Source organism: Equus przewalskii, chromosome 1 (genome assembly GCF_037783145.1).
Source record: "Equus przewalskii isolate Varuska chromosome 1, EquPr2, whole genome shotgun sequence".
NCBI classification, from domain to species: Eukaryota; Metazoa; Chordata; class Mammalia; order Perissodactyla; family Equidae; genus Equus; species Equus przewalskii.
Window position 1 is genome coordinate 31148570 of NC_091831.1, and position 23121 is coordinate 31171690.

General features: G+C 54.1%; 2 protein-coding genes across 4 annotated transcripts in view; one reads left to right on the plus strand and one right to left on the minus strand.

The window, feature by feature from the left end:
* The window catches only part of R3HCC1L (R3H domain and coiled-coil containing 1 like), a 204102-nt gene that overhangs the window by 82988 nt on the left and 97993 nt on the right, over positions 1 to 23121 (minus strand). The window lies entirely within an intron of this gene.
* LOXL4 (lysyl oxidase like 4) lies at positions 1627 to 22397 on the plus strand. Its single transcript, XM_008526573.2, has 15 exons — positions 1627 to 1768; positions 6154 to 6459; positions 7295 to 7473; positions 8375 to 8580; positions 10028 to 10066; positions 10178 to 10397; positions 11275 to 11458; positions 11637 to 11791; positions 12530 to 12697; positions 13759 to 13921; positions 16233 to 16476; positions 17601 to 17716; positions 18422 to 18558; positions 18939 to 19050; positions 21092 to 22397. The coding sequence occupies exons 2-15, from the start codon at positions 6186 to 6188 to the stop codon at positions 21160 to 21162; spliced, it is 2268 nt and encodes a 755-aa protein (XP_008524795.1). The 5' UTR covers positions 1627 to 1768; positions 6154 to 6185; the 3' UTR covers positions 21163 to 22397.

A 23121-nucleotide genomic window follows, 5' to 3' on the forward strand; every position in this document is an offset into this window, starting at 1 on the left:
GGCCAGGCCCCGGTGGGTGATTGGCAGCAGGTGGAGCCTACGTTTTCCGAGCCCTCCGTGTTGTTCCTGGCTCCGCATGAGAGGTGGCTGGGCATGGGGAGGGGGCCGAGGCATACCTGGCACCCCGGCCCACAGCTGCCTCATTGTCCCTGGGGGAGGAGCTGGGCTGCTGCTGCTGCCACTGACCCAAGGCTGGGAGCATTCTTTCCTGTTGATTCATCAGGGGGAATGCTTTGGGCCCAGCTGGGGCGTGGCAGGGGCACTGGGGGGACATCTGGGACATGGGAGGCCAGTGGGACAGTAGTCCTCCAGCAGCCGGGTCAGTGTGACCATCACCCAGGGGTCAGAAAGGTCCACCTTGCCATCCTAGCTCTTATCACATCCTGCCTCGTGGCAGCGTCTGTTTACACGTCTGCCTCCCCCAGCAGACTGGGAAGGCCCCCCTCCCAGCCACCCCCTGCAGTGTCTAGCACTCCAGCACCCTGTCTAGCATGCAGGAGAAAATCAATAACGGTTTGTGAATGAATGAGCCTTTGGAAGACACTCGGGCAAGGTGGGAGGAAGAGGGGGAACCAGGCTGTACTGATCTGGGCCTAGGGAGGAAGCTGGCAGGCTGGAACTCTGCCCATTTTACAGACAGGAGCACTGAGGCACTGGGAGGGACCAGGACTGCGGGAAAGAATCTGGAGGAAAGGGGCTGGGATTCAGGCACCTGGGTGCCCAACTTAGCTGATGGGGTTCCAGTCTTTCAGCCTTTTCTACTTTGTTTTATTCCACAGTCTCCCCCACTCCACCCTCCACACGCCCCCTCCCCCCATGAGCCTGTGAAGGGCCAGGACTGCCTCATTCACTCCGTAAGGAGTTGTGGCAGAGGATCGAAGTTCTCCATTTACTGGTTATTACCTGGGGAGGCAAGTCGTGTCTCCTGAGTCTCAGTGTTTCCAACTGTACAATGGGCAGAACAGAGGCCTCTCACCCACATAGTACTCAGCGAACTTGGAGGGACCAGGGCAATGGAGAGGACCCCTGTTGCCCTAAAGAGAAGACACCTGCACCACACCAACCCGACCTCAATTGAACCGAGCCCCCCTCCGCCCCTTGCTCGCTCCCGGAAGGGTCTGCGCTGTGCTAGGTAACCCAGCCCGTAGGATTGGGGCCCCCGGGCAGGGAGGCGCTTCCCGTGAAGGGCGCTGCGCTGTGGCACTGGCACCTTCCGCGATTCAGTAATGTAATCCCCAGGTCAACTCTCCAGGGGGCATGTCACCCGATTTTGCAGAGGAGGAAACTGCGCCTCAGACAGGGACTCACGAGGCCGCAGCGGCGCTCCAGGCAAACGTAGCCCGCTGGCGCCTGGCCGCCAGGCTCTCCGGGAACCCTGATCCTCCCACGGGCCCTCCTGCTGCAGGCGCCAGTTTCTTCCACGGAAAACAGCTGCCCCGCCTCGACCCCCCGCAACTTCGCGACCCCGAGACTTCCCGGGCCGCGGGCGGCGGACCCCGGGGTCTGCGGGGCTGCGAGGGGCGGGGGTGCGGCCGCCCTGGCACCCGTCCCACGGGGGCGCGGGGCCGAAGGGAAGGCCGGGCGGGGCGCCCGCCTCGGCCAGGTCCGCCCGGGGGCGGGGCCTGCGGGGCCTCCTCCCGGCCCGCTAGGTGGGGGGCGCCCGCTGGCCGCCGCCGGATAAAAGGGCCTCGGGCTCCCCAGGAGGCCGCTTACCGCTGCTTGGCCTCGGCAACCCGGTCCCAGCCCCCGACCGCCTGCGCTCCAGCTGGTGAGCCCCCGCCTGGCCTCAGGCCCTGGGTCTGTCTCTTGCTGTCCTGTCTGTCTGTCTGACTTCTGTCTCTCTGTGGGTCTGGAAGCCTCTGAGAGTCCTTGAAGGCTGGGGACTGGGAGGGATGGGGGTCCCACGGACAGTTAACCTAGCCCTCTAGTCGCTCACCAACCTGCTTCCAGTGGAAGGGACCAAGTTGGGGAGCTTGGCCGAAGGCCTGCCCAGGGTGGTGCGCCCTGGCCTCGGGGTGTCTGCGTGTCTTGTTTGTGAGCACTCCAAGTGTAACCATTTCTCTGCCTGCCCAGATGTCACTCCTGTGACTTGGGGGACAAAGAGGGTGCAGCCAGGCTCTCCAACTAAACAGAGCCGAGCTGATTATGCTGGGGGTATGGGAGAGGGCAGAGGATGGAGGTGGGCAGAGGGCTTCAACCTCTACATGTTCGATGGCAGGACAGGTAGAGCTCAGAGCCCGTTTGCTGCCTCTGCTTATAATCAGTGGCCCCAGGGAGGGTATTAGGGTGAGGGGAAGCCCTGACCCATCTCCAAAGAGCTAGAGAGAAGGGGCTTCAAGTGATCCTGAAGCTGGTGCCCAGCAGGACAGCACCCCGATGCCCTCTCCTGAATACCCTTGGGCATTTGCAGCCCACCCTCTCAGGGGGCCAGGTCAGGCCAGGTGCCAGAGTACCCTGGTAACACCTGGAGCAGGTGCTTCTCTGCTTCAAGTTGGCAGGTCCTGGATCTGTCACTTGGTTGCACTCAATGCTGGCACCCACCTCAGTGCCCTCACTTCATGGCTGGGTCATACATCAACCAGCAATAGGGTGGAATTTCATTCATCTCCCTGCCTACCTTCCTTCTTCCCCCTCCTCCTCCAACTTCCATCTCTCTCATGGTTGAGAGCCTGGCTTCTGGAGCAGGCTGTCTGGGTTTGAATCCTGGGGCGGGGGGGGGGGGCGGGGGGGGGGGGGCAAGTTACTTAGCTTCTCTGGGCCTCATCATCTCATTTGTAAAGTGAAGATAAGAATTCAATATATATTTTTAAATATATAATAATAATTATTATTATTATTAACTGCCCTTCCCCCACTCCAACCTTCTCTCCCCTCACCCTGTCCTCTTCTCCTTCACTCGGGAAAAGGCAGTTTTCTTCTCAGCCTGGGCCTCTTCTCTGTGCTCGGCTTTGGGAGAACAGTTATGAGGAGACGCTGGAAACTGGTGTGGAGACAGGAAATGAACACACCAAGTGCTCGGAAGGTGGGGTGTGGGAGGGATTAATGGAGGGGCAGCGTTAGAGCTGGGTGTTGAAAGATGTGGAGGACTTTCACAATTGAGATAGAGGGAGAGGGTACTCTGGGTAGAAGGAACAGTGAGGGCGAAGGCTTGGAGTCTGGGAATTGAAGGATCTGTTTGAGGAATATGAGGAGAGGAGTTTTGTGTGAGCAAAAGCTCTAAAGAGAGCTGCACTGGGCGGACGGCTGGGGAGAGTGGCTCTCCCTGGACCCGACTCTCGGCTCCTCCTACCGCCCATCCAGCTCTTGGGCAGCCTTCATGGAAGGGAGCTGCCCTGCTCTGGCCCCAGGGTCCTGCAGCAGAAGCCCACCTTGGAGGGGAGGCAGTCGGTTGGCCCAGGACTGTCCACAGCATCTAATAAGACCTCCTCAGTGCTGTGGGGATGTCAGCCACAGCCCGACAGCAGACCTGCCTGGCCCACCCCATGGCCCATTGGAGCATGTCACAGATAGTGCTCATTTCAGAGGTGTTGCACCTGAGTCTCAGAGAGAGGCAGCACCTGATTCAAGTCACATAACAACTTGGTGGCAGAATGAGGAGCCTCCTGACTCCTGGGGGCAGGGGGCAGGGTTGTCTCTTAGCCAGACCCAATGTGACCACTGGGTCCCAACAGCTGGTGGGCCCTAGGCCCAATCCTTCCCATCCTCTCTAGTCATCTCGGGAAGGTCCCTAACCACAGTGACGGGTTTGGCTCAGTCCCTAGTTGTCCCTGTGGCACACGGAGGAGGGCATGGGGATATCCCAAGCAGTAGAGAGCACTCTGCTGATGGTGACAGCCAGCTGGGAGCCCCCATAGGCTCCTCAGTGGGGAGGGAGGTGAAGAAAACAGTGTTTAAGTCTGGAAAGGAAACGCAGGAGGGCTCAGGGTGGGAAGAAACTTCGGCAGGGAGAATGGGGAGGAGGCAACACCCAGTCTCCAGAAGTGGAGAGAAGAGAACCAGGGCTCAGAGAGAAAAGAGGCAAAGCTGGAGAATGTTGCAAAGAGGGGTCCCGGGGACTTGCTGTTGAACTAGGATGTGACCTCCATTCCTTCTTTATCCGAAGAGTGGCTGAAACCTAGACCAATCGTTCTATAGTAGCTGTTACAGTTACTGTTGATAGTTAACTGTCAACTGAGAGGGTTTAACATGTATTCACTCATTTAATCTCCACAAGAATCCTCTAAGGTAGGTGCTATTATTGTCCCCATTTACAGATGGGGAAACTGTGGCACTGAGAAATTAAATCACTTGCCTAAGACCACCCAGAAACTAATTAGCAGAGGGGGGATGTGAACCCAGGCGGTCTGACTCCCAGTCTGTACACTTAAGCACTGTACTATGCCACCTTCATCCATGCAACTGCGGGTATTTGCTGGGTGCCACCTACATGCCTGGCACTATTCTGGGTGCTGGGGGCACAACGTGAAGCCCTCGTGCCCATGGAGCTTCATTCCTGAGCTCATCTAGTGCACTTCTGGGAGCCCACTCCACCCAGCCCTGGGCCCGCCCAAGCAGGAGGATTGGTGGCTGAAGGGGGTGGGGCTGGGTGCAGGAGGGAATAAGGAGTGATTCTCAGCCAGACCCAGCCCTTGGGGAAGGGAGTGGCAGGAGGCCCCGTGAGACCCTCCCTGCTGACCAGCTACACAATCCCTCAAGGGCAGCAGTGGCCATGGAAGAGGGAGGTCTCCCCAGAACGAGCTCTCTTAAGACTCAAGCACTGAAGAGGGAGTCAAGGACCCAACTTTCTCCATCCACTGTTCCAGGCCGGGCTAAGCTCCCCATCGGCAGCAGATCCTGGCATGGAGGAGCTTCAGCATTGGTGGCTACAGACAGCTTTAACCAGCTATGACTCTCTCCTCCATGCTCCCAGGACCAAGGCTGCTAATGCACCAGGGAGAGAGGACCAGCCCCCAACCTCATTGCGTTTAAGGACCCAAAGAGCCCTGGAGACAGGAGCCCTCTCTCTGGTGTATGGTCACTGCTTAAACCCTCCAGTGGCCCCTCACTTCCTCCAGGATGAAGGACAAACCCCCTGCACGGTGCACAGGCCTTGGTCCTCTGCCCTCCCAGCCCCCAGTACTGCAGGAGGGGGTTGAGAGAGGGCATTTCCTGCTCTTACACAGACTCAGCTCTTTGCCTCTTTCCTCCTTTGCCCCTCTGTTCTCTACCTGGAGTGCCCTTTTCTCACTGGGGCGAATTCTTCATCTGACAAGGCCCGGGCTGAGTGTCCCTTCTCTGAGAGCCTTCCCTGATTCGTCGTCTCCGAGCTTCATGAAGGCAGGGAGTAATGCTCCATGTCTTCAGGTCTGTGTCCCAGTACCGGCCTACTAATAGCCTGAAGCAAGCATTCCAAACACGTTGGTTGAATCGGAGTACGAATCCTGCCCCCGATGGACCTAGAGCACAGCCCGAGGATATCACACACCACCCAGGCTGGAGGAGATTCAATTAGACAGTATTTGCTTCAAACTCCTCACTTTGGAAATAAGAGATCAGGACCTCGAGGTGTGAGACTTGCCCCAGCCACACGGCAAATGAGCAGCAGAGGCCTAGACTCCCAGCAAATGGCTGTTTCCGCTCCAGCATTCTGTGTGCCTTCCATGGGGAGGGAGGCCACGGTGCTGGGAACACCAGGAGGGCCATGCCCCTGGGCTAGATGTTCTGGACCTGAGGGCACCCCTGGGGGCTCTCCTATGACTCAAAGGGTAGGCCATCCCCTCTTCCTACATGTAAGACTGTCTCAGGAATAGCCATTTGTTGAGCGCTTACCACGTGGTAGACTTGTGCTAAGCACTTTACATGCAGTGTTTTAACACTCACAACGACACTGTGAGACAAGGATTTTATTTATGATTCCCACGCTACAGATGAGATCGAGACTCAGTAAGGTTAATCTTAAACTTCCTCAAGGTCTCATGGCCAATGAATGGTGGGTTGGAACCAGATCGACTAATCTCAGAGCCCAGACTCAATCAGTGCCCCCACACACACATGCACAGTCACACACACACACATGCACTTGCAAGGGCCCTGCCATCCTTTGTCTCTGCCAGCAGAAGAAGCCTGAGGTCAGGGTAGTGGTAGTGATCACTGTCACGTTCACTCATTCTCCAGGTGCCTGAGCTCCAGTTGCCCTTGAAGTCGCCATGATGTGGTCCCCACCAGCCACCCTCTTCCTGCTCCTGCTGCTGGGCCAGGCCCCTCCCAGCAGGCCACAGTCACTGGTCGCCATGAAGCTACGGCTGGTGGGCCCAGAGGGCAGGCCAGCGGAGGGCCGCCTGGAGGTGCTGCACCAGGGCCAGTGGGGCAGCGTGTGTGATGACAACTTCGCTCTCCAGGAGGCCACGGTGGCCTGCCGCCAACTGGGCTTTGAGTCTGCCTTGACCTGGGCCCACAGTGCCAAGTATGGCCCAGGGAAAGGTGAGTGCTGGGTGCTGCCCAGCAGGATGGTGAGGAGATAGCAGTGGGCTTCTCTCAGGGAGTGGGCTCACTGAGGCTCAACAGAATACATCAGACTCTTGTCCATCTTTTTTTTTTTGGTGAGGAAAATTGGCCCTGAGCTAACACCTGTTGTTAATCTCCCTCTTGTTGCTTGAGGAAGACTGTCACTGAGCTAACATCTATGCCAATCTTCCTCTATTTTGTATGTGGGATGCCATCTCAGCATGGCTTGATGAGTAGTGCGTAGGTTCACACTCAGGATCCAAACCTGCAAACCCTGGGCCACTGAAGTGGAGCATGCAAACTTAACCACTACACCACCCAGCTCACCCCTCTTGCCCATCTTTTAATACCCAGCTCAAATTATCTCTTCCATGAGGCACTTCCTGAGTGCCCCAGCTACAAATGATCCCTGCTTCAACCCTCCCATTCTTGCTTGCAATGAGGTCACCACCATCACCACCACTCAACTGTAAGTTCCTTGAACGTAGCAATTAACACACAGTAGGTGCTCACCAAGCATTGTTGAGTGAATGAATGGATGGATGAATGGGTGAACACGTAGGTCTAATTACAAGACCGATCTGGCACTTTCCAAAAACAGTTGCTACAGGACCTGATGCCAAGAGGAGGCAGCAGGCAGGGTTGTAGATGCCAAGATCCCAGGAGAACCAACTCCTCTCTCCAACCCCGACTTTCCACTCAGGGTTTGGAAGGGGAAAGTTGCTAACTGTGGGGTCCTATCCAGGAGGCGGAGCTTATGACTTGCCTCTCCAGGTCCGTCCCTGAGCATCACCCATCCCCTCCCCTACAGGACCAATCTGGCTGGACAATGTGCGCTGTGTGGGCACAGAGAGCTCCCTGGACCAGTGTGGGTCTAATGGCTGGGGCGTCAGTGACTGCAGCCACTCGGAGGACGTCGGGGTAGTGTGCCATCCCCAGCGCCAGCGAGGCTATCTTTCTGAAAAGGTCTCCAATGCCCTCGGGCCCCAGGTGAGGAGGCTGTTCAGGCCCTGGCCTGAGCTGAGAGTTGGGTCAGGGGATAGAGAGCCTCCAGGGGATGAACCTGGAGGAGGAGGGAGGGGAAAGGGAGCAGAGTGTGGGCTGAGAAGCATCCCTGGGCCCCGACTCCTGTTGGTGGCCTGGAGCAGGTGCGCGGACAGAGGGCCCAACTTGAGGCAGGGCAAACCAGGGAATCATAGGCTGGGCCTGCTGGAAATCACTGAAGCTGCTCCCAATAAAGGAGACAGCAGGGGGACAAGGGGCTGCCTCACCCACAAGGCCTAGCCACAATTGCTGCCTCTTCCCGGCACAAACAACCCCAAGCTAAAAACAGCCCAAGCCAAACAACAGGAGCAGGCAGGGCAGGTCTCTGGCTCCCACCCTCTGCTGCCAGGCAGCCCCAGCCTGAGGACAGTGGCCCTGGCCCACTAAATGCAGTGGGCCAGGATGGGCAGCTCTGCACTGGTCTAAGTCACCCCAGGGCTAGAGTAGGGGGGTCTCGTGGGCCAAAGGATCCTGAAGTACTTGGCCTGAGGTCCATCCTCAGCTCTCCCCAGGGTGGCATGAAGAAGGCCCCTCTATGCTCAAGGGAAGCCTCCCTAACTCCAAGGGCTCCCATCCTGACCCCAGGGAAGGCACAGATCTGCCTGGTTCTCTCCAGAGTTAAGGAAAGGACCCTAAACAAACTGAGCTTCTGCCTCATGCTCACACTTCGGTCTTCAGTGAATCTCTCCCCGTCTCTGGGCCTCAGTTTCCTGGCCTGTCCAATGAGGGGGCTGGGGGGGGTGGTGATCTCTAAGCGCTCTGAGCCCCAGCTTTCCCACATGAAGACCAGCAGTGGGCTCAGCAGAGGCAGGAATCCTGGGGCCCACAGTGATGGTGTACCCTGCAGGGCCAGCGGCTGGAGGAGGTGCGGCTCAAGCCCATCCTTGCCAGTGCCAAACGACGTAGCCCCATCACCGAGGGAGCCTTGGAGGTGAGGTACGAGGGCCACTGGCGGCAGGTGTGTGACCAGGGCTGGACCAGGAACAACAGCAGGGTGGTGTGCGGGATGCTGGGCTTCCCCAGTGACGCGCCTGTCGACAGCCACTACTACAGGTAGGAGGATGGCTAAGCAGGGGGACCTGGGGGAGGCAGGGCTGTGGGGCAGTGATTGTGTGTATGCACGTGCGCATGTGTGTGTGTGACATGTGTGTGTGACAGGTGGACCCTGCAGAGCTCAGTGAGATTGGCAGGGTGGGTGTGTATGGCACGACATTCAGTGTGTCTGGATTGGGAGGGAAACAGGCGCAACTGAGGAATGTGCCTGGATTCCCTGGGTTACAGGTCCCTGAGAATAATTAAGAGAGTGAGGATGAACTTCAAGATCCTGGGAAATACCTAGAAACAGTCAGAATATAAACATTGTGCTTGCCAATCATCTAAAAAGAATTGACTATAGTACAGAATGCTCCCAAAATGAAAACCATTGAATGTAAACCTGTGACCCTGATTAAAAAGCTAGACTTTACTGAAGATATTTACAGCGGTGCCCACAAGGATAGATGGCCTGAGTTCTGGTCTCAGCTCTGCCAGTAACTAGCTGTGGGGCATCCATAGGGCATCTGGGCCTCAATTTTCCAGTCCCCAGGGAATCATCTCAACTCTGCCCCAGTGAATTTCCTCAACTCTGACCCAAGCCAGGCTTTGACTGCATTGCATGTAAGCAAGGAGTGGGGTAGGGCGGCATTTGGGAAAGGCAATATAAAAATATTGTCGGAAACGTGACAGAACTGTCAGAAGATTGCATCAGCCTGTAAATGATGGCCAGTCACAGTTCTACCAGCTCTGTGTCAGTGAAAACCATGGATGTTTCTCATCAAGGGAGAAGCCTCCCAAAGGACATCTGAGTCATCTGCCCTCGCCCACCTCTAATCAGTTTTAGTTGCTCTTTCCTGTGTCCTGGACTTAGATGACCCTGGTCCCTAAGGCCAGCCACGTGGCTCTGTCCTTGGGGACAATGGGGATGGCAGGCCCCTGGTTCCCCACCGCCTGGTAATTGCACACCTGCACCTGGCTGACTTGCCCATCACCCATGAGGAGGGCAGCCCTCATTACAGCCGCCTGTCCCTATAGGTCGTGTCTCTGGGTAGGCAGCCCCCGCCAGCAAGGCTTTCAACTTCCACCTGTCCCCAGAGGACCTTCCCCCTGGGCCCCTTCCCTTGGGGTGCTCGCTAAAGGTTCCCCTTCATCTGGACTGAGAGAGGGTGAGCTTGGAGCTGCCTGCCCGGGGGCAGCCCAGTGCAGAAGAGACCGCAGTTTGGGGCTAGTCCAGGGACCTTGCTATGCCCTCCTTTCCTTCCCTATAAAATGGAGACCATTGTTATCTGTGAGGTGGCCGCCCTGTCAGGGCTGCTGTGAAGCACAGCATTGAAATAAGATTTGTGAATGAGTTTACAAACTGTGAAGTCTGGTGCAAACTCAAGGACAACTATGAAGAGCCAGGGTGGCAAAGGGCGGGACTTCTGCACCCACTCCACTCCCTACCTGCTTCCTCCCACCACAGGAAAGTCTGGAATTCGAAGATGAAGGATCCCACGTCCAGGTGAGGAGTGGCACCCCCTCCCCTCCCTTCCCTTCCCCAGTGCCTTGGTCTCCCGAGTCCTGAGTGCTTCCCTCAAACCCTCCCCCACCCTCAGTCTCCTTTGTCTTCCAGGCTGCAGAGCCTGACAAAGAAGAATTCCTTCTGGATCCACCGGGTCAACTGCCTGGGGACAGAGCCCCACATGGCCAACTGCCAGGTGCAGGTGGCACCAGCAAAGGGCAAGCTGCAGCCAGCCTGCCCAGGTGGCATGCATGCTGTGGTCAGCTGTGTAGCAGGGCCCCGCTTCCGCCCTCCGAAGGCAAAGCCCAGGCGCAAGGAGGCCCAGGCAGAGGTGGGTCTCCAGGGGCCTGCACCCCGGCCTGGAGGCACAGGCCCCCTCTCAGCGGGACCCTACACAGTTGGGGGGGGCGCTCTTCAAGACAGGCAGGAGAGGAGGGAGGAAGCACCCCTATCCAGGAGGCATCAGTTCAGACTGGGAGGAGGACAGCGAATCACAGAATGGTAGAATCTTGGAATTTATTTGAAAGGAACCATTTATAACCCTGCCATAAATAGAAAGCTGACATCACTGGTCATGAATAGAAGGTAACTATAAAAACAGTAATTACATTGTATCTACATCCCTCTGAGGGGAGAAGGTACTGCACGTGAGCCTGGCCCTTTGTTATAAAAACGAACGAGCAGGTGCTGGTGAGGGGTTGTGGACATGGCGGCACCGCAGTGAGATGATCTCCTCCATGAAACAGGAAGGAATGGAAGAGAATGCAAATGGAAATAACTTCCCCACTGCGTGAATCAGTTTAATTAACACCACGTCCCTGCACGTCTTTAAAATCATCCCACAGATCTCTTTGGGAACAGCTGATCTAGTTCAACCCCAAAGAACAAAGAAGCCAGGGCAGGCGGAGAGGGAGTGACTGGCCTAGAGTAGGAGGGTTGTGAAGCCCAGGGACCTCAACTCCTAAGACTTTCATTAGAGCTGGAATTGGTTATTACTATTATTACTGTCGCGGTTCTTGGTCATTGAAGAAAGGGAGATTGAGGAAAATGGTTTATTCAAGGTAATAGCTATCAGCAGTCAGAGATGGGACTGGAACTCCAGTCATTGGCTCTGCCCAGCTGGATGGGGCCCTGCCTGAGCTCCCTCTGCAGTGGCTCAGCCCCTGCCCCCTCCTCAGCCCTCCCTGAAGGTGATTTTCTCCCAGCAGGAGACGAGGGTGCGCCTCCGCTCTGGGGCCCAGGTGGGCGAGGGCCGGGTGGAAGTGCTCATGAACCGCCAGTGGGGTACAGTCTGTGACCATGGGTGGAACCTCATCTCCGCCAGTGTTGTGTGCCGTGAGCTTGGCTTCGGCTCTGCTCGAGAGGTCCTCTTTGGGGCACGGCTGGGCCAAGGTGAGTGAGGAGGCCTGGGGTGGGGTGGGAGGGCTTGGATGTGCCACTGGTCCATCTTTTGGTGGCTCTGGGGTGCCAGAGCCCAGGTCAGAAGATCCCCCCTCTGGGGAGAGGAAGCCACAGGTGTGGGGCTACAGAAGTGGAGCATAACATGGCACCTCTCTCCCTCTCCCTGTAGGGCTGGGGCCCATCCACCTGAGTGAGGTGCGCTGCAGAGGATATGAACGAACCTTAAGTGACTGCCCCTCCCTGGAAGGGTCCAAGAATGGTTGCCAACATGAGAATGATGCTGCTGTCAGGTGCAACATCCCTAACATGGGCTTCCAGAATCAGGTGAGCTCAGGTCTGCGCATGGCCTCACACTGGGGGCTGGGGGAGCCCTGAGATAGCCCTAGGACACAGCCTTGAGCCAGTGGGGAGGGATTCATGAGAGGCAGCTGGCACTTCTGCTGTCCCTCGGAGCCAGCCTGGAAAGCCCTGTCCTCCCTCTGAGTCTCCCCCGGCCTGGCCCACATCCCCCAGGGCCAGGTGCTGGCCTCCAGAGATGTCAGAAGGCAAAGGGACACTTCAGGTGGATGCACTCCCCCACCACACCCTCTTGGGTCCCCTGTGAAGTTGAGAAAGAAGGTCCCTGGGGCAGGGGACCACAGGACTGTCAGTAATGGGCAGTGTGGCATTGGAGAGGCTGCATGGGATGGTCAGAGTTCAAGTGTCGTGCTACCATGGACTGTGGGCAAGTCACTCATGTTTCTGAACTTGGTTCTCTCTTTCATGAAATGGTGTTAACTGTCTCCTAAGGTCATGTAAATGGGATGACTTCAGGAGGAGGATGGCGAGTACCGGAGCAGGGGCCCCGGGTGCAGGCACATAGAGTCAGATTTCTCTAGCGGGCAGCGGCGTTAGAGACTATCTAGTAAATGCCCTCGAGTTACAGAGAAGGGGAAAAACTCAGAGAAGGGTTTGTCTCCAGGGCCACACGGTGAACTGGCCTGGGCAGGTCTCAGGGCTGGCAGTCCTGAGCTCTCCCCTCCTAAGGCCGCCCCGCTCCTCACACATCTCTGACCATTGCAGGTGCGCTTGGCTGGTGGGCGCAGCCCTGCAGAGGGTGTGGTGGAGGTGCAGGTGGAGGTGAACGGGGTCCGACGCTGGGGGTCCGTGTGCAGTGACCACTGGGGGCTCACCGAAGCCATGGTGGCCTGCCGACAGCTTGGCCTGGGTTTTGCCAACCACGCCATCAAGGTAGGTCCCTGTCTTGATCCAAAACTTCCTGTGCTAAAGCTGCTAACCCTTCATTCATTCATTCAACAATTAATTATTGAGTGAAACTATGGGCCAGTATAATGCTAGGTGCTGAGGATACTGTGGTGAACAAAAGACATAGTTCCTGTCTCACCAAGGAGTCACTCAAGTGAGGGAGGCAGTCATTAATAAAACGTTCACACGACAGGCACATAATTGTGTCTATGGGAAAGATGAATTGAAGTTAGCCAGATGAGATGGGCAGAGGAAGAAACAGCCCATGCAAAAACCCTGTGGCCAAAGGAAACTTGATTCAGTTGAGGAAATCAGGGACCAAAGGTGGAGTGTGGCTATCAAGGGCAAGTGGTGTGAAGTGTGAGGGTGGAGAAGGAGGGCAGCGGCAAGACCGTTCAAAGGCTGCAATCCAGATTTTTAAAAGATTTCTTCTTGCTGTTTGGTAGTTGGGATGGAGACTAATGTGAATACAGAGAAACACTGTTGTAGTGGCCAAGGTGAGAATGATTCTGGCTGGGGCCAGGCTAGCGGCAGTCCTGGGGAATAAGTGGATGGACTCAAAAGATATCAAGGAAACAACATCAAGAGGCCTTGGGCATGGGTGCAATGGAGAAACCTCTTCAACTGAGCTTGTACTAGCCTGCCGGGCAATGCTGGCACACCTCACCTGGAGAACTGGGCTCAACTGTGGGCGCAGCCGACCATCTGGGGCTTTATGAGGAACAGCTGGTGAAATGGGACAGGCCACCTGGGTGGACAGGAAGGGAACAGGAGCATCCTCTTCAAATTATGGGAGAGTGAGGGGGCAGGGCCAGTGGTAGAGGCCACAGGCAGCAGACTTTGGCCTCAATACATGGAAGAAATTTCTAATATCACAGGGGTCCAAATTGGCATGGACTATCCCATCACTACAGCTTTTCAGGCCTAGGCTGGGCACAGCCTGGTGGGGGTGGTCTGATGGGGTCCTAGCTTCAGCTGGGGGTCAGGGGAGATGACTCCAAAGGCTCCTCTCAGCCCTAACTGGGTGACATTGGCTGTTTCCTTAGGACACCTGGTACTGGCAGGGGACGCCAGGGGCCGGAGAAGTGGTGATGAGTGGGGTGCGCTGCTCAGGCACAGAGCTGGCCCTGCAGCAGTGTCAAAGGCATGGGCCGGTGCACTGCTCCCATGGCACAGGGCGCTTCTCAGCCGGAGTCTCCTGCACAGACAGTGAGTAACGGGAGGCCCACGGGGCCTGGGGACAGGCAAGCATGGGTTCCCCCAATTTGGCAAACCTATACCTCCTGTCCTCAGGGAGGGCCCCAAGTACTGGTCCCAGCTCCAAGGCTGATGGGGAGGAGGAGAAGGAGAGCAGGACTTGGAGGACCAGCTCTGCCCTTCCAGCTGTGTGTGTCACAGGGGGATGCAAACCCCGCCCTGCCTATCTCACAGAGTTATTGTGAGAATTAAACCAGGGAATATGTGAAAACACAAGGCTGTACAACAGTGTTTTTCAATTTTCATGTCATGACCAATAGTTAAAAAAAAAAAGAAACAGAATAGAAAACAACAGAACGTGTTACATTCAGTACGGGTAGTATTTTTTTCTTGGAATTATGAATGTATGTACAAGGTCACAACATAAAATACATTATTTTTTACTGTGGTTTTAGTAAGAAAAGAGTTTGAAGGCTGTTGTAAAGGGTTATAAGTGTGAGGACACATGGGGCATAAGGCTCTGCTGTGTGTTCTCCTGAGCTGTGGGATTTTCCCCAAAGGCTTTAGAACAAGACCACTTTGAGGCATCGGTCTGCCCCACAAACCCAGATTCTTGGGACAGCAGCATCTGTTTGACATCTGCCAACCAGGTCTGTGCCAAGATAACTATATCTCGTCCAAAGGCTGCAGGCTAGCACCAAGCCTAGTAGCCACTTGACCTTCTTCCCAGCCAAGCCTCAATGCCAAGACATCCTTAACCTTTGTCAGCAAGCTTTAGGACTTCCTCTCTGTCCAGTGCACCTTGGAAGAGCACAGGGCCCTTACAGCACACCCTCTCCTGCAGGCTAACGGGGCATCAGGTGGGCCTTCCCAGCACCAAGGCTCACAGCACACTGGGGGCCTGCTCTGCCTCCTGGGAGCCATGTACCCTTCCCTGTTCTACCGCCTGGAGTGGCAGCTCTCCTCCTAAACGAATTTGACGCTTCACAATGGCTGAGCAGAGAGCCGTCCTGCCCCCTCTCTGGCCATCCCTATTTCTCCTCTGTGGTTTTTCTCATGTCTTTCTTTCCTTCATTCTCTGTTCTTCTCATTCCCTCTGAAAGCTCTCCTTTTCCACAGGAACTCTAGGGTTTGTCGGTTGGCACACCCTGGCTCTCTCCAAAACATACCACAGGAATTTCGAGAGCATTTGGTGATAGCACAGGTATCATACAGCAAACCAGCCAAGCCCTGCTCCCACCCTCAGTGCCCATCCACTGAAGTCAACCAGGGTCCTCACCTCACTGTTGTCAGCACTCAGGCTCACTCACCCATGATGCCTCTGCCACAAGTCTGTACTGTCACCCTGTTTTTGCACCAACAAGCATTGAGAATGGGCAACTTCTCTCTCTTGATGTTACATGGCAACAGCTGCAGATCTCTACATTTCCATGCTGACACACGCGGGCTAGCAATGGTAGAGGAGGCATGTGGCTTCTGAGGACGGTAAGAGCCCGTCACAGGAAGGGAATGGGAGAGGCACTGAGCAGCCTGTTGAGACACAGGCTCCAGCATGTTGGATTTTTATGCAGAGAAGCACCAAGAGTCCATGATGCCTCAGAGAATGCACAGGATACCCTGGTATGAATGCCCATGATCACAATCAGGTTAGAACAGGAAACTTGGAGGAAGCACAGGCCTAGAAACTGCAGCAGAATGGACTAGAACGGCAGAGCTCAGGAGCAGGCTCGGAGATCAGTCTTCCAGCTCTCCCTCCCAGCTCCTCCCCTGCCTTACACTGAAGGAACTGAGGCCCAGGGAAAGAGAGTGACTGAGCTGAGGTAACCAAGTTAGACATTAGCAGAGCTTACAGAGGCAGGCTCCACAATGGCACTTAGAGGCTGAGAACCACTTTACAAAAGAAATACTAGCTTACATCAATTGCATGCTTACATCGGGCCAGATAATGATCTAAGCATGTTACAGGTATGATCACATTAATATTATCATCATCCCCATCTTAAAGATGAGGAAAATGAGAGACAAAAAGGCTAAGCAAGTCACAGAGCTAGTTGATGCAGTCAGAAATTAAGCCAAGACATGAAGCCAGGCGGCTTGGCTCCAATGCCAGCAAGCTTAACTGTGACACTTTAGCTGCCTCCCGGGTTAAGGCAACAGATCATTCCTTATGATTAGAACTCATGTCTTCTGGCTCATAAACCGCCCTCCTCTTCTGGGGTGCTCCAAAAGAGCTTGGTCTGGGGGCAAGTCTGGACTCCTGGCCAGAGAGCAAACACAGCTGTCTTCTACCTTTTGCATCCCTGCCATGCTTCCTGTGACCCAGGTGCTCCAGACCTCGTGATGAACGCCCAACTAGTGCAGGAGACAGCCTACTTGGAGGACCGCCCGCTCAGCCTACTGTACTGTGCGCACGAGGAGAACTGCCTCTCCCAGTCCGCTGACCGCATGGAGTGGCCCTACGGACACCGGCGCCTGTTGCGCTTCTCCTCACAGATCCACAACCTGGGCCGGGCTGACTTTCGTCCCAAGACAGGACGCCATGGCTGGATTTGGCACCAGTGCCACAGGTTAGTGCCTGCTCCTGCCTTGGTTCTAGAGGGACAAAAAACAGGGTCCAGGGACCAAACCAGTCTGGTCTTTCCTTGGCCCCAGGCAAAGTTTCCCAGGAGGGCTGTGTGCGCTGGGTGAGAGCCTTCCGTCCTAGCTGCCTTACTGGCCTTGCCTCCGGGAGGCAATAGAGAATCCCAGGAGATCAACCTGCCATCTCCATCACTCCCTCACCTGCCCAGGATGGACCATGTTGATGGTGCTCGTGGAGTCCATTCCTCCATTTCCCACAGTGATATCCAACAGAGCAGTCACTGCCAGCAGAGCTGGTCTCTGTTAAAATGATATTGGACAACTTTTCTATCTTGGAAAAGCCAGGTAAATGGAGGACTCCTAGAAGCCTGGAGTCCCAAAATACATCCAGGATGCTGGCTCTGCAGAAAAAGCTTGCTAGTTTCTGCAGCAGCAAAGCAAGGTCCCCAAAGAATAGCATGAACACTGGTACCAAAAGGGAACAATGGGCATTCTTTCCTGCCAGACATCTCCAGCCCAGACAGGAGAGACAATGCCTGTGACAAAGGCAGAATGGAAAAATGTGTTTTTTCTTTCAAGACACAGCTGTGGGTGGGGGAAGCTGAGAGGAATGGGCAGCGACTTTGGGACTTGGCCTTGCCTGAGATAATAAGCACCTTTCCCTGTAGCATGAACAGAGTTGTCATTACAGGATAGGAAACAACGGTAGCAATTTGGTCCCAGGCTGACAGGGAGCAGGGGAAGCGCCCTCCTCAGCAGCTCGGCTCCTAGGCTGGTCCCTAGAAGTGCCCCTTCTTTCACATCTGGTTCAGGCCTTGCAGCCAGGCACCAACCTGCGGGAGGCTACCAGGGCAGAGCATCACCTCTCCTCACCTGGGTTAAGACCCTAGGTGATGGGGGCAGCTGTGCCTTGCTGCCTGGCAGGGGTGCCAGAAGAGCAGGCCATGGGTCATACTAATGTTGGGTTTGGAAGGGAGAAGGGCACGCCCTGCTATTATGACGTTCCTCTCTGGGTAATGATGGGGCCTAGTGCCTCGGTCTTCCCTGCCAACTCCTCCAGAGAGGACCCTCTCTCATTGCTGCGAAGCTGACAGCTCTGCTCCTTCTGCAGGCACTACCACAGCATTGAGGTCTTCACCCACTATGACCTACTCACTCTTAATGGCTCCAAGGTGGCTGAAGGGCACAAGGCCAGCTTCTGTCTAGAGGACACAAACTGCCCCACAGGTACGTGGTTTCCTGTCAGCATATCCTCCTCGTGTTATATTCCTTGGCCCCTTTGGGGTCAGGTTCCCCTGTCTTGCTCAACAGTCTCAGGCACCTGGAGACTCTGGCCTGACAACAGCCAGCACTCAAGGCAATTCAAAGAGATCAATTTTTTACCTTCTGAAATCTTAGGTATAAGGTCTCTGCTTTCTCTGCATTCCCAACATACTTTGTGCCAGTTTTAAAATGCTTAACACTTTCTATTTTGGGTAACAGTTGTAGACCTGTTTTATCTCTGCCAAGTTCTTTGAGGGGATGGATTGTCTCATTCTCATCTGCATACCCACAGTTCCTAGCCCTTGGCAATGGCATGGTAAACACTGGCTCTTCAGAGGGTTGCATGGATGGACAAATGTATTAGCACAGCAGGGCTGGAATCTTCCAACCACATTTCCTAGGCAAACAGGGATTTCCATTAGAGCATCCAAAGTAACGATCTCTGTCACAGACGGGGTTTGCTACAATGCCGGATTCATCGTTAGTAGGAATTCTGGCTCTGATACTCAGGCAAGTTATTTAACTGAACCTCAGGTCCCTAATCTGATTGCATGTAACTGGTAAGGCTGGTGTGAGGATTACCTGATAAATATATGAAAGACCTAGCAGAGTGCTTGGTCCCTAGTACCTACTCGGCGCCTCAGTAATTGTCAGCACCCTTCCTTGCAGGACTGCAGCGGCGCTATGCGTGTGCCAACTTTGGGGAACAGGGAGTGACAGTTGGCTGCTGGGACACCTACCGACATGACATTGATTGCCAGTGGGTGGACATCACAGACGTGGGCCCTGGGGATTATATCTTCCAGGTAAGGGGGCTTGTGGGGATTCCTCACAGGGACTCCATTTCCTCCAGATGTTCCCAAAGCTACCAAGGTCAAACAAAGGAGGAGTTTCATCCAACAGGTCTATCACTTGAAGGAGCTATGTTTGGTAGAGGGGAAAGAACACCAAATCAGGATCCAGAGGACCTAGGTTTGAGTCGTGACAATTGTCAGTTGTGACTTCAGTCCCCACCTGCAAATAGGGACATTAATTTCTACCTTCTGGGGGTGACTGTAAGGATTAATGAAGCAAAGAATATAGACACACTGTACAAGTCTACATGAAATGTAAAGGATTATTAGCCACTATCAGCTCGCTCCAAAGCCAACTGCCTGTTTTCAGTTGTCCCCTTCTCTCACTCCAGGTAGTTGTGAACCCCAAAAACGAGGTGGCAGAGTCCGATTTCTCCAACAACATGATGCGGTGCCGCTGCAAGTATGATGGGCAACGAGTCTGGCTGCACAACTGCCACACAGGTAACTGCAAGCCACGGTGGGGCCAGCCCGCTGTGGGCTCGGTGGGGCTGGAAGACTCCAAATGTACCGCTGTGTGTGATCTGAATGTGTGTAAAAGGCTAGGAATGGAACAGAGATGAATTTCCTTTGACATCTTCACAGGCAGAGTTCTAGAACAAACTGGTCAGCCGGTCAGCCTCATCCGATACCTACTTCTACATCCCTCTTTGTCCTTAAAGCTGTTTGCATTGTAGACTCAGTCTGGCATCTGTCCTGGAAACCTTCCCCTTACTTCAAGCCATGTCAGGATTTTCCTTTTCCAGTCTGTTAATTTTCCTCTCCTTTTCATATGGTCTTTCTTAGCTGCCTCCATCCTAAGCTGACTGCCTCACAGGCACAAGTAGGAGTCCCCCAGGTCTCTGTTCCTATCTCCAGCTGTGACGACTGCTTGCAGGAAGGAGACCTTCCTGCAGGATTGGCAGTATCAAAGGAAGAAGCAACGATCCAGTGGTGGGGGGTGGGAAGGCAGGGTGATGAGGTGGTTGCTCTACTTACTTATAAAGAAAGGTCACGATTCCTCTATCTTCAAGTGTGAAAATGCTTGGATTTGCTATGGGATGTGCATGTTCACACTCACACTTACATATGTGGGGTGGGGCAGGGCAGACCCGTCCCCTCAGTCAACAAACATTTATTAAGAACTACTTCTGTGCCGAACATGGTGCCAGGCACTAGGAACATAAATGGGAGTAAGCTGGGGAGCTCAGTGTCTAGAGTAAGTAGACATGCAAATGGATAACCCCAATACTGCTGAGTACCCCAGACCGGTATGAACTAAATGCTGAGCACGCAGAGAGAAAGCAACAACCTAGAGGCTAGCACAGGTCTTCCAGAGGAAGTGATGTTTGGGCTGGGTTTCAGAGGAGGGGCAGAGTCAGAGAAGCGAGGAGTAGAAGGAGCACAGGATGTGGCTCTAGGAGGCTTCACTGGGTTCCAAATCCAAATCCACCGCTTTCTAGCTGTGAGACAGGGAGGAAATCTCAACCTCAGAAGTTTTCTCTTTTGTAAAACAGGGCTCTGTACTTCAAACCCACTCATGCTTTTTGCAGGGAGGGTTATGATGGTTCTTGCTATCCTGTGGACTTCTGGGAACCACCGACAAATTTCAGTCAAGGGGGACAAAAAGATCAGATTTATGCTTTCAAGAGATAACTCTGGCAGCAGATGGAAGACAGATGGGAAGAGGAGGAAGAAATAATCTACGGTTTCAAGTTTGTCAGACTGAGTACATTTTGCTGCCATCCAGTGAGAGAAATGCAAGAAGAATCAGGAAGTGGGATCTGGGGCTGCGCACAGGGAGACAGCGGGTCCTCCATAATGCTGGCAGCAGGCTGCAAGGGATCCAGGACAGTGAGAAGCCAAAGAAAAGTAATGCAGTGCTGACCCTTGGGAGGGTCCTTACAGAAAACAGACAGCACACTGGGATGAGAGTCCAAGGTTATGTGATGAAAGGACTACTTACAGAGGTGTAAGACTAAGGAAACAAGGCGTGTGAGATATCCAGGGATAAGCAAGAGTGGAAAGCTTTCCACCTTTTAGGCTTCAAGGGGCAAAAGGTGTCCTAGGAGACCATTACTGCCAGAACAGGGGAAGAAATACCCCAATCGCTCTCTCCTTCCGCCCTCTCATCTCTTGCTATTGTTTCCACTGACCTAAATCAACCAGAAACCAGAGGATGAGCGAGCCAGGGTGAGACAATCTCTAGGGGCCAGTTCTCCAGGGCACAGAGAGGACAAAGGAGGGTACAGAATAAATCTGGAGAGGGGGCAAAGGAAAGTAACCAGCACAACCCTTCCCACTCAATAGCCTATTCTTCCTGACACCCCTGAAAGTGCACACCTCTCGGGTCTATCTCTATAGAACGGACTGGGCTCTGTGCCCTTGACTGACCTGAGGTAAAAGATGAGCTGGGCAGAATGGATCTGTGTGTTTGTGAAGTTGTCTGGGAAGGGATGAGACCATGGTGGGGTTGGCTACTTACTTGTTTCCCTTTGGCCCACAGGAGATTCATACCGAGCCAATGCAGAGCTCTTCCTGGAGCAGGAGCAGCGCCTCAGGAACAACCTCATCTGAAGCCATCACTGCACACTCCCAGCTGCTGCCCACACACCAGATACCTCAGCTTATTGGAGCCATGCCCTTCACAGAGCCCTAGCTCAGAGGGAAAGGGGCCAGTGCCAAAGGGCACCAAGAACCTGCTCAGGAAGCCTTTTGATGGCAATTCACCAAACCAGGATGGTACTGCTCCCTCAGGATGGCTCTGGACCTGTCCCCTCAAGGTCTTTGGTCTATGGACTGTGGCCTCCAGGCTTTGCTCAGCTGAGCTCCTCTTCCATAAGGACACCCAGTCTTTCCTGGATCTTGCCCCAGAGTTCCTGGTTCAGGAGCAATCAGCTCCTTAGGGATGGACTGTGGCCCAGTCCCCCATTTAAATGGTGCTTTGCAAATGTCTTGGAGGAGTAGAAGACAAAAGACCAAAATACACAGGCGGTGGGGTTAGCTCCCTGCAAGGAGCTCAAAGCAATACAACTTGTGTCAAAGTCGCAACGGACAGAGAAGTTGGTGAATTCAGTACCTTGCTTGATCTGTCCTCATTTAGAACTCACCTGTCATACTCTCTAAGAGTCTGTTCTTTAATTCCCTTACCTTTATCCTACCACACATATGGGTGTTTCTAATATCCCTGGAAGCTTAGGCCTCAGGCATCCCCTTATGTCCTGATGGGCCAATACCACCAGTTACTGAGTGCTTGAGAAGGGGCAAGATTCACAGAAGTGGCCAGATGGGCCTTCCTGCAGAGCAGCAAGAGAAGGCCAAGCAGAAAGACTGCTGGGGTAATATGGACTCCAGCCCCTGCTAGGGCCTCTGCCAAGGAAAAATACATGCCATGTACCTGGCAGGCAATCCAGTCTCCCTCAAGATCACTGTGCTTCTCAGGACTGGCCTAAATTTCAGGTCTCAACCAAGTTTCTGGAGTGAACTTTGCAGTAAATAAGTTTTTGCAATGGAAAGAACATCGGTGAAACAAGCCACTCATGTCTGTAGGAATAAGACAGGTCTGGTAGAGTGGAGGACAGGAGACTAGGTATAAGTCAGAGGGGGACATTTCATTTAGTTAAGGACTAAACCTAGGAAAGGCCCCCTCCCTGCTTGATGTGGCTGTGATATGCTCTTACTCATACTAAAATCCCATGATCTTCTTGGACATGATTCTTAATTTTTATTCCACTTAGACACCTTAAAAGATGATCCTTACAGGTCTGACATCCTAATGCCAATAAAGGTTGCTCACTATGGACTGCTACAAAGATAAGACCAGCTATGATTCTTTGCAGTTCCCAGCACAGTAGCTTTACCCCTTGGCCCACCCGCTGAGCTGGTGGCTAGGATGTGTGGGGCCCACACAGTACTCACAACAGCCCCCTACATTTCTCTGATCAGATAGCAGCCTTCGGTCTGCTTCCCAATTCCTCCCCAGGCTCAATGCTAAAACATGGGCTGGACTTAACCTTTCCAATGAAAGGCAGGAGGCAAGCAGGTGAAGTCCAAGGATTGTAAATGTTTATAACTGAGGCTGCAAAGCCAAAAGGAAGGGTAGCAGATGGGGCCGATTTACAAAAGTACTCCCCTCCCACATCACAACAGCTACCCCCTCCATAGGAAGTCAGAAGCTCTGGGGTATCCTCTAAGAACACAAAGAAGTGCTTTCTTCCTTCTCCTCTACCTTCTCTCTTCTCAACTCCTTCATCTCCTTCATTAGGCAGAGGGAGCATTATATTTTGGCATGGCAGTTTAGGTAAACAAGGGAAGGACTGATTTCCTGTTGGATCTAGCAAACATCTCCCAAACAGTAACAACATTATACTCGCACATGCAGCTAATGGTCTGTGAAAGAATGTGCAGCGTGTGGTGACTGATGACTAGATTCAGGCAGGGAGGCTACCCACAGCTTCTTGCTGGATCCAGTTTCCAAGAGGGCCAGAAAAAAGCAGGCCAGGCAGCCAGCCACCAGCTCTGGTCTCAGCCTTGCTG